We start from the raw sequence: 13,341 nt of genomic DNA on the forward strand, positions 1-13,341 counted from the left end.
TAGGTGCTGGAGAGATGGCTCAGTGGTTAAGAGCACTGACTGCTCTTGCAGAGGACCTGGGTTCAATTCCCAGCACCCACATGGTGGCTACGAACCATCCTTAACTCCAGTTCCAGGGGAATCCAACACCCTCTTCTGATCCCTGTGGCATTGTACAACATGGGTGTACTCACATACATGCAGGCAATACACTCAGACACATAAAAAAAATTTATTAAATTTGAAAATCTAAAAGAAGCAGGGCGTGGTGGTGCATGCCTTTAACCCCAGCACTTGGGAGGCAGGTCTCTGTGAGTTTGAGACCAGCCTGATCCACATAGCAAGTTCCAGGCCAGTTGGGGCTACAGGAAGACCCTGTCTCAAAAAGACCCCCCAAAAAGAGAAAAGAAAGTCTAAAAGAAATGGATGAAATTCTAAATTCATGGGAACCACTGAAGTTAAACCAAGAAGAGACCAACACCTTAAACAGACCCTTAACATACAAGGACATTGAAAAAGTAATACACAACTTCCCAACTAAAAAAAAAATCCCAGGCCCAGATGGATTCACAGCAGAATTCTACTAGATATTCAAAGATCTACAACCAGTACTTCTTAAATTATTCAAAAAGACAGAAAAAAGGGGAGAACACCCAAACTCCTTCTATGGAGCCAGTATCACTCTAATACCAAAACCAGGTAAAGTCACAACAAAACAAGAGAAAACTATAGACCCAACTCCTTAATGAACATAGATGCAAAGATTCTCAACAAAATACTCGCAAACCTCATATAGATGCACACCAAAAAGATCATCCACCATGATCAAGTCGGCTTTTTTCCAGAGATGTAGGAATGACTCAATATACATAAGTCAATAAATGTAATAAACCATATAAATGGACTTAAAGACAAAAACCACATGGTCATCTCAATAGATGCAGAAAAGGTCTTTGACAAAATCCAACATTCATTCATGATAAAAGTCCTAAAGGGAACTGGACTGTAGGAAACATACCTCAACATAATTAAATCTATATACAACAAACCCACAGTCAACATCATTGTAAATGGAGAAAAACTGGAAGCATTCCCATGAAAATCAGGAACCAGACAGGATGTTCACTATCTCTACTCCTTTTCAATATCGTGCTTAAAACTCCTGCTAGAGCAATAAAACAAGAGAAGGAAATTAAAGGAGTACTAATCAGAAAAAAAGAGATCAAACTATCACTATTTGCAGATGATAAGATATTATATATAAAAGATTCCAAAATTCCACCAGAAAGTCCTAGAAATGATGAACACTTTCATAAAGTGGCAGGTTACAAAATCAACTTACAAAAATCAGTAACCTTTCTATATACCAACAACAAGCAATCAGAAAAAGAATTCAAAGAAACCCTCCCACTCACAATAGCCTAAAAAAAATCTAGGAATAAACCTAACCAAAGACATTAAAGATCTTTACAATGAAATTTTTAAATCTTTAAAGAAATAGAGGAAGGCACCAGGAGATGGAAGGACCTACTGTACTTATTGATTGGTAGAATATTGTGAAATCTTACCAAAAGCAATCTATAGAGTCAATGCAATGCCAGTCAACATCCCCATGACATTCTTCACAGAGCTAGAAAAAAAATCCTAAAATTCATATGGAATCACAAAAGATCCTGGATAGCAAAAGCAATCTTGGGCAAAAAGAACAATGCTGTGGGGAATCACCATACCAGAGCTCAAACTTTATTCACTGAGCTATAGTCATAAAAACAGCATGGTACTGGCACAAATATTTCCCTTTTTGTCTGTGAAGTTGCTGGATTCGTTTTGTGTGTGTGTGCTATTTTTCTTTTTTTTTTTTTTTGCCTATTTGATATATGTGTGAAACAATGTCAAACAATAAACTGGAATTTTATTTTGCTGAGTTGTTCCAAAAAAAAAAATCTAAGAAACACTTTAAAAAGTGCTCAGTATCCTAGAGTAATTAGAGAAATGCAGATTAAAACTACTTTAAGATTCCATCTTACCCCAGTAAAATCAAGAGAACAAAAGACACCAAATGCTGTGAGGGTGTGGAGAAAGAGGAAGCTCATCCACCGCTGGTGGGAATGCAAACCCGTGTAATCACTATGGAAAGTAGTGTGGAGAGCTCTTAAAAAATGAATCTACCATATGACCTGGTTATACCACTCCTTGGCATATACCCAAAGGACTCATCCTACTGTAGAGATAATTGTACATCCACGTTTGTTGCTGCTCTTTTTATAATAGCTAAGGAATGAAAACCATCTAAGTGTCCCTCAACTGACAAATGGGTAATGAAAATGTACATTTACACAATGGAGTTCTACTCAGCAGTAAGAAAAGATGAAATTTGCAGGTAAACGGATGGAACTGAAGACTGTTACACCAGTAACACAGACTCAATCTGCAGATCGTAGCACCAGTCCCTTATATGTCAGTATATACCCTGATGCAGCGGCAGGAACCAGAAAAATAGAAAGGAAGCACGGAGGTAAATGGAAAGAGCCTGAAAGAGGGGGATAGATGGGAACAGATATTACCAAGGGGGGAATGAGGGAAATGATGGTATTCAACTGGGAAGGGAGGAAGAAAGGACATACAAAGAACCATGGGGGTAGAGGGAAAGAAGGAACTCTCCTATCATAGAGGAGATGGGAAACGGGGGCACTTAAGCTGGGGAGGGAAGGAGGGTAGTTAGGGAGAGAGAGAGAGAAGAGAGATAAAGCTTAGATGACATAAAAAGCCAGAGGGACATTAACTCAAAATCCCCCCATAAAATACCTGAACACGAGTGCATGTGTGTATAACAAGAAGCACAGTGCAGAGAGGAGAAACCTCCCTCTGAGCTATTGGTCAGGGTAGTCCAGGGGACTCCCACAATAACACAGGCTATTGCCACAGCTCTTGATCGCCTCCCAGAACTTGAAGGTAAAACCCTATTGCTGAAGAGAAGACATACTTCAGACAGGAATTGGAACCATGGAGGTGGAACCAACCTGGAAATCTCCTCTCTGAAGACAAGCGCTCATAGTTCTAGAGGACACTATGCAATCTATCTCTGTTGGTGCAGAAGTGGCACTTTAACCTAGGGGGTGATCAACAGCTGTCTAGAACTTAAGGCCCTCTCAGTGGGAGGGAACTCATGGGTGGCACTGTAAATATAGCCACATACACATGGCAGAGAGGTCATAGATTCTAGAGAAAACCCTATCTCTAAACAAATGAAATTTCTTACTGTATGCTAATATGAATCCTTATATTTTCAGACAAGTACACTGTACACCACTCATCAAAGAAGTTTCTTTTTGCAACAGATGGAGGCTGCTACAGAGTTCTACAACTGGTCACGCACAGAGAATATATGTCTGAGAGATGCCCAGTCCTAAATGATACATCTATAGTGGAACCTCTATACCTAAGGCTCATGGAACATAGCGGAACAGGGGTAGAGAGAACACTAATCCGTCCCTCAAGTCTCACCAGTGAAGCGTCCTCCTACAATGCACACAGAAGGCTACAACTGGCTGCATTTTAGAGACTAGGAGACTGCAGAGTACACATGTCTGGATAGACTCCTATATTAAACCTCACCCACCCACAGCTCGGGGCCATTGCAGAAAAAGGAATGGAAAGATCGTAAGTGCTGGAGCATGAACATAAGGAAACAGAGGCTTTCAGGTCACTGGGAACTTGATATGAACTTGCAACAATGGTGACAGCATGCACAAGACCCATGCTGACTCAATCAGACAAAAACCCAGCATAGAAATGAAGGGAATGGGCAGCAGGCCCCAACCCTAGTGGAGGAACTATTGGCAACTGATGACTGCTGGGTGAGGGAAAGATCTTTAAAGGAGTGACTCTAAACAGTCTGACTAGACTCTAGTGGGTGAACTTGCACCAAGGGACATCTGGGTACAAATGCTTGACTGGAAAGGACTTAAAATACATGACAAAATGCATGGTATCTGGGGAGGGGTCTATGGGGGTGCGGAAGGGGGAGGGGGTCTAAATTTGATTATGAAATGCACAAAAACTCAAAAAAAAATTTTTTTGTCTTTTTGAGACAGGGTCTCCGTGTAGCCCCAGCTGTCCTAGAACTCACTATGTAGACCAGGTTGGCCTTGAACTCACAAAGATCCACCTCCCTCTGCCTCCCAAGTGCTGGGATTAAAGGTGTGCGCCACCACGCCTGGCTTCAAAAGATATTTTTAAAAAAAGAAGTGGGGAGTCTGCTGGGTGAGATGAAACACACCTATAATCCCTGCACTGGAGAGGCTGAAGCAGCAGGATTAGGAGCTCAAGACAGCCTGGACTAATGAGAGTTTGAAGCCAGCCTCAGCTACATAATGAGACTCTGTCTAAAAACAAAGTGAGAGGACTGGCTCTGAGCACCAGGGCCGTAGGACAGGAACGTACCTGGATGCAGGCTGGGTTAGACCCCTCAACCCTGGTGCTGTGACATCCTGTTTCAGGAGTCCTCAGTTCAAATCTGGTCTTCTCTGCCATTCTTCTGTGACTGGGGGGGGGGGTCATGTGCCACCGCCACCTGTCCTTATGGAGGGTGGTGACAACATGAGGCATGAGGAGGAAGCAGGGCTGAACTCAGGGTCTAAACACACAGTGCTGCAGCTCACTGTGTAACCTGGAGGTTCAGGGGCCAGGTCTGTGAGATAGGTACTGTTGGACAGCAATTTCCTCTGAGATAAATCTCTGTCTTTGAAGGAAGCGCTCCTTAAGACACAGCATGTTCTAAGGGGAGGTGAAGTATTCCATCCAACAGGGAAGCTCCTTAAGCTCTGGAAGTAACAGTTCGGTGGCTTCAGGAAGTTCCTGAAATTGACCAGGTTCACTAGGCTCCTCCCTCCCCAAGCATATATAAGCCCTAAGGACTGCTGAGACACTCACACCAGCTGAGCTGCCTGGAAAGAACACTCTCCAACTTGTCAGCTGCCTGTAGTTGTGCAGTGTTCTCCAGGTTTCCAGTTTTCCCAAGCTGTCACCCATGCTGGGGTGGGCTTTGGTGATGCAGCTGTCTTTGAGTCATTTCTGCTCCTGTAAGTAACCCCTCACCCATTCTCCTGCAAGCAAGGCCAATAGCTCACTGGTTCACCAAGTTGGACTTTAACTTTGGTGGTATTGTCACTCTACTCTGTCATTGGTTCCCTGCCTGGGGTGACTACATGTTTGTTCATGGCTCCCTAGGAATAGTATCACACAACTACATGCTATAGCCTCCACCTAGACCTCTGCCTCTGTCCTTGTGATAGAGAACTGTGGAAATGAGGAGCAGGCCCCAATCTTGGATGTCCCTCCTCAGAGAGGCCCTTGCTGGCCACCATGTGGTGCTTGCTAAACAAATGTGCTCGGTTCTCCCCTGCCCTCCTGCCATGTGGGCAGACCTGGGCTTTATCCCTTCCACATGTGCAATGAAAGAATTGGTAAACAAACTCCAGAGAAGCCCCCAAGGCTGTGGCCAGTGCCTGGTGTGTCCATGTGCCCTGTGCCCATCCCCACACAGTCAACCTCAAGGATGTGTGCTTTCTGCCCACAACCTCCTTGCTGCTCAGGAAGACCCTGAGAAAGGAAAGATGAGACAGATGACACCCGGGATGTCAAGGTAGGAAGGGGGTACACACCTGAGATGCGCGCTGGTCGAACACTGTGTCAAAAATGAAAGTGCGCTCTCGGGACCGGTGTGCACGCAGGGGGTCCTCCGGGTCTTCACTGGGGTCCATAAGCACAACCACCTGGGAGCAACAAGACACAGGGTCAGGGAAGACAGGTCAGAGCTTCAAGAACCCTAGTCACACCCAGGGCAAGGGCAGGGCCAGGAACAGCTGCCATTTGTTTTCTCTCCCTCTCCCTCTCCCTCTCCCTCCCCCTCTCCCTCCCCCTCCCCCCCCCCTATATATAGAGGGCTCCCACTGCAATAAATGTTGCTTTACTTTGTTTCTGATTCTGTAGTATATTACTTTCCTTTTGTTACTAGATTAACTGCTGAAATTTATTGTTGGGTTTTTTTTTTTTTTTTCGGTCTTTTTGAGACAGTGTCTCCCTGTAGCCCCAGCTGTCCTGGAACTCACTATGTAGACCAGGCTGGCCTTGAACTCACAGAGATCCGCCTGCCTCTGGGATTACAGGCGTGCGCCACCATACCCAGCTATTGTTGTTCTTTTAAGACAGGGTCTCCCCCCTGTTGCTGAAGACAGGACAGACTTCAGGCACAGGATTTGGAGCAATGGAGCTGGGACTGACCTGGAAGCCGCCTCCCCTGAAGGCTAGCTCTCATAGCTTTGGAGAGCACCACACAAGCTGGTAAGGGAGAGCATCAATCAATGGTCCAACCCCAGCTTCAGGGCCTAAAAACCACATCAATGGCCAGCACAGCAAACAACATTGGTGCAGTAGTGGCACATATCTCAGGGTAATCAACAGCTACCGAGTTGGACTTAAAGCCCACTCAGTGGGAAGAAATTCATGTGTGGTACTGTAAATTTAGCCAAATACACATAGCTGGGTAGGTGATAGATCTTAGAGAAAACTCCAAGACTGTCACATCCTTAGACAAATGTAATTTCTTACTATGTGCAAAATATAGATCCTTAAACTTATAGACAAGTATCCCAGTCACCACCCATCAAAGAAGCTTCTTTTTCAAGAGAGATAATTACATAGTTCTACAACTGGTCACACATAGAGATGGTCTGTGAATTGCCTGTCTAAGTGGCACATCTAGGATACAACTTCTACATCTAAGGCTCACGGAACATAAAACAAGGGGTGAAGAGAACACTAACACATCTCTCAGTTCTCATCAGTGAAGCTCCCTCATGCAACAGAGGCCCAGGAACACAAAAGGCCACAAATGGCCAAAGCACAGAGAATAAGAGTCTGCAGAGTGTGGGTCCTTGGACAGGACTCCTATATCAAAATCTACCCATCCAGGGCTTAGGGACCATTGTGGAAGAGAGAATGGAAAGATGGTAAGAGCCAGGGAGGAGGTACATGACCATACGGAAACAGTCCTACAGGCTCCTGGGACCCTTCTCATACAAACCTACAGCAATTGTGTCAGCATACACAAGATACATGCAAACTCAGCAGACAAAAACCCAGCACAGAAATGTGGAAATGAGCAGCAGGCCCCAATCTCAGTCAAAGAATTATTGGCAGCTGATAATTGCTAGGTGAGGAAGAGCAGATGTTAAAGGGAGGGATTCTAGATAGGCTGACTAGATCCCAGTGGACGAACCTGCACTGAGGGACATCTGGGGACACTAACTTTACATGATGGGCCTTAACACAAATGATGGAATGTATGAACTCCAGTAGGGGGTGCTATGGGAGGTGCCAAAAGGGAAGGGGATATAAAGATGATTTTTCTGCATGAAATACACAAAAATTCAATAAAAAAAAAGCCAGGGTCTCCCTGGAACTTACTATGTAGACCAGGCTGGCCTCAATCTCATAGAGATCTGCCTGCCTCTGCCTCCAGAGTGCTGGGATTAAAGACATGTGCCACCACATCCAGACACACCCAGCCACACCAGTCTTTTATGTGGGTACCTGGAGCCCAAACTCAGGTCCTCAAGCTTGCTAGCAAGCACTTTACCGACAGTGTTCACTCACTCTGTGAGCCAGTGTCCCCTCTATCACATGCCCAGGGCCTTACCATGCACTGTCCTCTACCATCAGGCTCTGCAATCACGTAAATGTCACTCAGACAAACACAGCCTGAGAAGGGCAGCCTGCCGTGCATGAACAACTGACTAGCACCAGCCTCCCACTAAGGTCACAAGGTGACGGACCCTCCCAAGAACCAATGGCAGGCACCACAGGAGGCTGTGCAAACTATAGAGTTCTGTGTTAGAGTGTAAAAGTAAAGGTGTGTTCAAATGCTGTGCTCACCCTACAGGACAGGAGAAGACAAAGGGATTGTCCCAAAGCCTCCACCCACACCTTCCACTTCTCAGAGAGCCTGGCTGTCCCCAGGGCCATGTAGGTCCCATATAAATATATTATGAAACAAACGTGTTAGGACCTCTGGGGACAAAGAGATCAAAGGAGTCTTCTACAGGGATTTGGGGGGCAGGGAAACTGGCAGAGGCTGAATGCACCCTGGCTGGAGGGGACATGGGGCTGGGCACCAGAGAGGAATGTGGGAATTGGGGACACAGCTGGGCAGTTCTGAGGGTCCTGCCATGTGATCGCTGGTCGCGCCTCCTCTGTTCTCAGCTTTGAAAACCGAGGTCCTGGGAGGCCAGGCTCTGGCAGAGCTTCCCCTGGCTCCCTGGCTTCCGGCCAGCATTTGCTCTGTGACATAAGCTGACTCTGTTTGCTTATCTGCTGAGGGTGGACATGAACTGTCCCTCTGTCATCCTGCTCTGTGACACTCTCTTGGATGGGTCTCCAGCCAGGGGCTTCCTTCTGATCAGTAGGGACTGGGAGGAAGCCATGAGGCCATGGATCATGAAAGTGGGCTCCAGAGCTCTGGAGCCTGATTTCAAACCGCATCCTGGCTCTTCCACTCACTCAGGTGGGGGTTTAGGACACTGCCTCACTGTTCTTATCTGTAAAGCAGCACTGATAATAGAATCTGCCCACTACAGAGCTGCAAAGGGTGATAAGTCAATGCACAGCACACACCCCTGGGGGCTCAAAAAGTACCTGCTGTATTGGGTTCTAACCAGAAAGTATGAAAAATGTGTGTGTGAGTGCAGGTGCATGTGTGCCACAGAACACATGTGGAGGTCTGAGAACAACTTTAAAAAAAATTTTTTTTAAAGTATATGGGTGTTTTGCCCGCATATATGTAAATCCACCACATGAATGCAGTGCTAGTGCTAGAGTAACAGATCGTTGTTAGCTGCCATGTGGGTACTGAGAAATGAACCCAGGTCCTCTGCAAAATCAGCCGGTGCTCTTAACCACTGAGCCATCTCTCTAGCCCCAAAGGACAACTTTTGGGAGTCAGTTATCTCCTGCTACTTTGTGGAATCTGGGAATTGAACTCAGATTGTCAGGCTTGCACACAAGTGCCTTTACCTGCAGAACCATCTTGCCAGACCCAGAAAACTATTTTTATTGTTGCTACAGAGAACATTATCCTTATTTGCAGATGATATGATTCTACACATAGGAGTCCTTAACGACTCCACCCGAAAACTCTTAGAACTGAAAAACACCTTCAGTGAAGTGGCAGGATACAAAATTAACATACAAAAATCATGTGAGATGACTCCGCAGGTAACGGTGTTGCCGTGCACACCTGGCGACTTGACTTCCATCCCTGGAACCCACGTAAAGGTGGAATTAGAGAACCAATTTCATAAAGTTGTCCTCTGACCTCCACATGTGCACTGTGACACACCTGCACCCACACACACATCATACATATAAACAACAACAACAATGTAAGCAGTCTTCTTATATACCAATAACAATCACCTGAAAGAATCAGGCAAACAATCCCATTCACAATAGCCTCAGGGAAAAAAAATGCCTTGGAATAAACCAAACCAAGGACGTGAAAGGCCTCCAAAACAAAAACTTATTTATTTATTTGTTTGTTTGTTTGTTTTTGAGACAAGATTTCCCTGTAGCCACAGCTGTCCTGGAACTGCGGTGTAGACCAGGCAGGGATCCACCTGCCTCTGCGTAGCTCTAACAAAACTTTAAAACATTCGTCAGAGAAATTGAAGAAGACACTAGAAAATAGAAAGGCCTCTCTTGTTCCTAGATGCCAAGAAGCAAGGTTGAGAATAGATAGACATGATGGCGCCTACCTTTAGTTCCAGCACTCGGGGGGGCAAGGCAGGTGGAGCTCTGTGAGATCAAGGCCAGTCTGGTCTACACAGTGAGTTCCAGGACAGCTGGGGCTACAGGGAGACTCTGTCTCAAAAGTCAACAACAATAACAACAAAACATAAACAAAAAGAGAACCTTGGGTTTGAAAGATGGCTCGGAGGTGAAGAACACTTGCTACTCTTGCAAAGTGACCAGGCTTGGTTCCCAGCACCCACATTAGGCATCTCACAACTGCCTATAACTCCAGCTCCAGAGGATCGAATGCTCTCTTCTGGCCTCTGCAGGTACTGCACACATGTACATATGCACACAGAGACACATATACAAACAAACAAACAAACAAACAATAAATAAATAAATCTTTAATGTTTTTTATTTATTATTTTGATTTTATGTGCATGAGTATATTGCCTGCATATATGTAATTGCACCCATGTCATGCAATGCCCACGGAGGTCAGAAGAGGGCATCAAGTCCCCTGGAACTGGAGTTACAGACAGTTGTTGGCTGCCATGTGGGTGCTGGGATTCAAACCTGGGTCTTCTGCAAGAACATCCAGTGTTCTTAACTGCTGAGCCATCTCTCCAGCCCCCAGTAAATAAATAAATCTTTAAAAAACAAAGACAGCCTCTGTAACAAATGGTGCTGGATAAACTGGCTATCCACATGCAGAAAAATCAACAAAAATCAAAATGTGTAAAATCAACTCTGGTGAATCAAAGACTTTAACGTAAGATCTGAAAATCTGAAAACCTGGGAAGAAAAAGTAGAGGACACTTTAAGATATGGGCATAAGTAAGAGAGGACTTTCTGAAGAGGAATCCAGACACTCAAGAAATAAGGGAAATTATTGACAAATGGGACCCCATGAAATTAAAAGGCCTCTATTTATAAAGGAAACAATTTATTGAAGGAAGAGGCAGCCTACAGAAAGGAGAACAATCTTTGTCAGCTATACATGACAGAGTACTAATATCTAGAATATACAAAGAACTCAAAAAATAAATAATAAGGAAATAAACCACTTAATCTAAAAATGGACGAAAGGGCTGAAGCAAGGGTTCTCAAAAGAAGACTCCGAGGCAGAGGTAGGCAGGTCTCTGTGATGGAGGGCAGCCTAGTCTACATAGCAAGTTCCAGGCCAGCTGTGGCTACAGGCAGATGCTGTCTCAGAACAAAAAGGGGGACGTGTTAAACATTCTTAGCCATTGGGAAATGAAAATTAAAATTACCTTGAGGGGCTGGAGAGATGACTCAGCTTAAGAGCACTGGCTGCTCTTGCAGAGGACTCAGGTTCGGTTCCCAGCACCCACATGGTGGCTCACAACCATCTGTCACTCCAGCTCCAGGGAATTCAATGCCCTCTTCTGAACTCTGTGAGCACTGCATGCACATAGTGCACGTACATACAGAGTAAATTCCTGATTTTGCTCCCTAGGAGTCCCTGTTGGAATTCACTTTGTGTTGCATCTTCTCTCATGACTGGTCACAATGCTGAACGTGCCGTAGTCACTGTTCTGTTTGGGCACATTTCTGCACGCTTCATTTTGGTTTGGTCTTTTTGAGACAGGATCTCCCTGGGAAACCTGGGAGCGCTGGGATTAAAGGCGTGCACCACCACTCCCAGCTTCTGCACACTGAACTCTTCCCATTGAGCTTCATTTTTACTGTGATTCTTTCCCCTTTCATGAGTTCTCACTGCACAAATTCAAACCTTAGGAGGATCCCTGGGGCTCAGTGACCAGCCAGTCTGCCAGTCTACCCTGATCCAAGAGTCCAAGATCCCAGTGAGAGACCCTGTTTCCAAACACGAGGTGGCTGGCTCCTGAGGAATAATACCCAAGATTGTCCTCTGGCCTATACACATACATATACACATACACACACATGCACATGCACACACATATACACACACAGAGACACAGACAGACAGACACACACGTATATACAGATAAAAACCCCAAAATGTAAAAAATTAAAAGGAGTTGTGTGAGGGCGTAGCCATCTCAGCCTGTCCCCAGAACAGCCTTCATGTAGGCATCTGTTGAGCAGATGACGGAGCATGTGACACAGACACAGCATACCCCTTGGCCCCAGGCCCACCTGGTCCCCCACTTTGTGGGCGATGACAGTGGCTCCTTCCTCCAGTTCTGTACAGTTGAGCGGGCGGATCCGAAGGGCCACCTGTGGACAGGACACGAGCTGAGTCAACAAGGCCCCCTGGTCTTGGAGAGCTCAATGAGGCAGTTGAGCCTGATCCCTGTGCACTCCGACTCCACTTGCATGGAGTTCTTCCTGCCTGGTAGCAAGGCTCTGTGATCTGTGGTTACATCACTCCCACTGAACACAGAGGTGGAGCAACTCGCCCAAGGTGACACAGCACCTGTTGAAGCCACCACCAGAAGAGAAGCACACCCAGATCTTCCAGCCTTCCAAGAGCACTTTCAGGAGAAACCTGTGTACTTTAAATATCCCTGAACTCTGCTGGGCCCACCATGTCTAAGGATGTCAATGGGAGTCCTCTGGGCTTTTACTGTAGACGATATGTGGCCAGCTGCTCCCTTAACCAGCCACAGATGGCCAGCTCACCCCGTGGCCTAGCAGGTGGATCTGGATGAAGCCTGTTCACCAGATGGGGTCCTGACTCAGACCCTGAGCTTTCTGGGGGAAGAAGTTTAGTGAATAAGGACAGTCTGGAGACTCAGGGTAAGAAGCATGGGGGCGGGGTATGTATCACTAGAAAGGAAAGTAGGACCCTGGTTTCTGGGAAGGGCTGGTGAGATCTGATGCGCTGTGCAGGGTTTGTAGTTTCTTGGAAGATAGGGACAGGGAGGGGCTGGAGCTGGCAGGGAACACAAGACAGGGTACATACCATCAGTTGCTGGTCCTTGGGCTCTACTTCCCTCAGGGCCAGGCTGCTCTGAGCAGGGGAGGGGTCTGTGATCTGTTGGGAAGGCATGCTGCAGGTTAGGACTGGAGGACTCCCAGGTAGCCTGGTAGAGTCGGAGCCAAGATCAGTTCTAGCTCAGCCCCGCCCTGCTCCTGGCTCACTCTGGTGACATCAGCTCAGTCCCCAGGGTTGGGGCTGGGCCTGCACTGAGCTCATTTACTAACCTGGTGTCACCCCCACTACCTGTCTCTTCAGCCAGGACAGCTCTGGTGTTTTGAGTACTCTCCAAGCAGCAGACCTCCCAGGTGACATCTGCATAGGAGCTCCATCAGGCCCATCTGTAAAGTAAGTTCCCCTTATGCCACAGGAACCTCCGTTCTAGAGCTGAGCAACCTGGTAGAGCCATCAGAGGATCCTGCAGTGTGGAGTCGCTTCTTACCTTGAGCTTAGGAGAGGGTTGGCCAAAGGCTCACCTGTTTTCTACCTAGGAGCAACCTTGACACAGGCTAAGACTTTGTGGCTTCCCACCCAAGGGACAAACAGCAACAGCGGAAGTGAAACGAAACAATTCCAGCCAGATGTCTTTCAAAGATGAGCAAGTTTCTGGTGGGATTTCTAGCCCCTTTCTTTTGATTTCA

At 46.3% G+C, this 13,341-nt stretch overlaps 1 protein-coding gene across 1 annotated transcript in view; it reads right to left on the bottom strand.

Moving 5' to 3' along the window:
• LOC103748719 (kinesin-like protein KIF19) overlaps positions 1-12,772 on the bottom strand; it is a 53,611-nt gene extending 40,839 nt beyond the window's left edge. Inside the window, exons 1-3 of the mRNA XM_029555136.1 lie at positions 12,686-12,772; positions 11,917-11,997; positions 5,643-5,753 (exon numbers count right to left, since the gene is read on the bottom strand). Of these exons, the coding sequence (XP_029410996.1) occupies positions 5,643-5,753; positions 11,917-11,997; positions 12,686-12,772 (279 nt within the window). The remainder of the gene's footprint in view (positions 1-5,642; positions 5,754-11,916; positions 11,998-12,685) is intronic.
• Between the last annotated feature and the right edge of the window lie 569 nt (positions 12,773-13,341).

The sequence above is a fragment of the Nannospalax galili genome, unplaced genomic scaffold (genome assembly GCF_000622305.1).
Source record: "Nannospalax galili isolate Female #2095 unplaced genomic scaffold, S.galili_v1.0 scaffold664, whole genome shotgun sequence".
In the NCBI taxonomy this organism is placed as follows: domain Eukaryota; kingdom Metazoa; phylum Chordata; class Mammalia; order Rodentia; family Spalacidae; genus Nannospalax; species Nannospalax galili.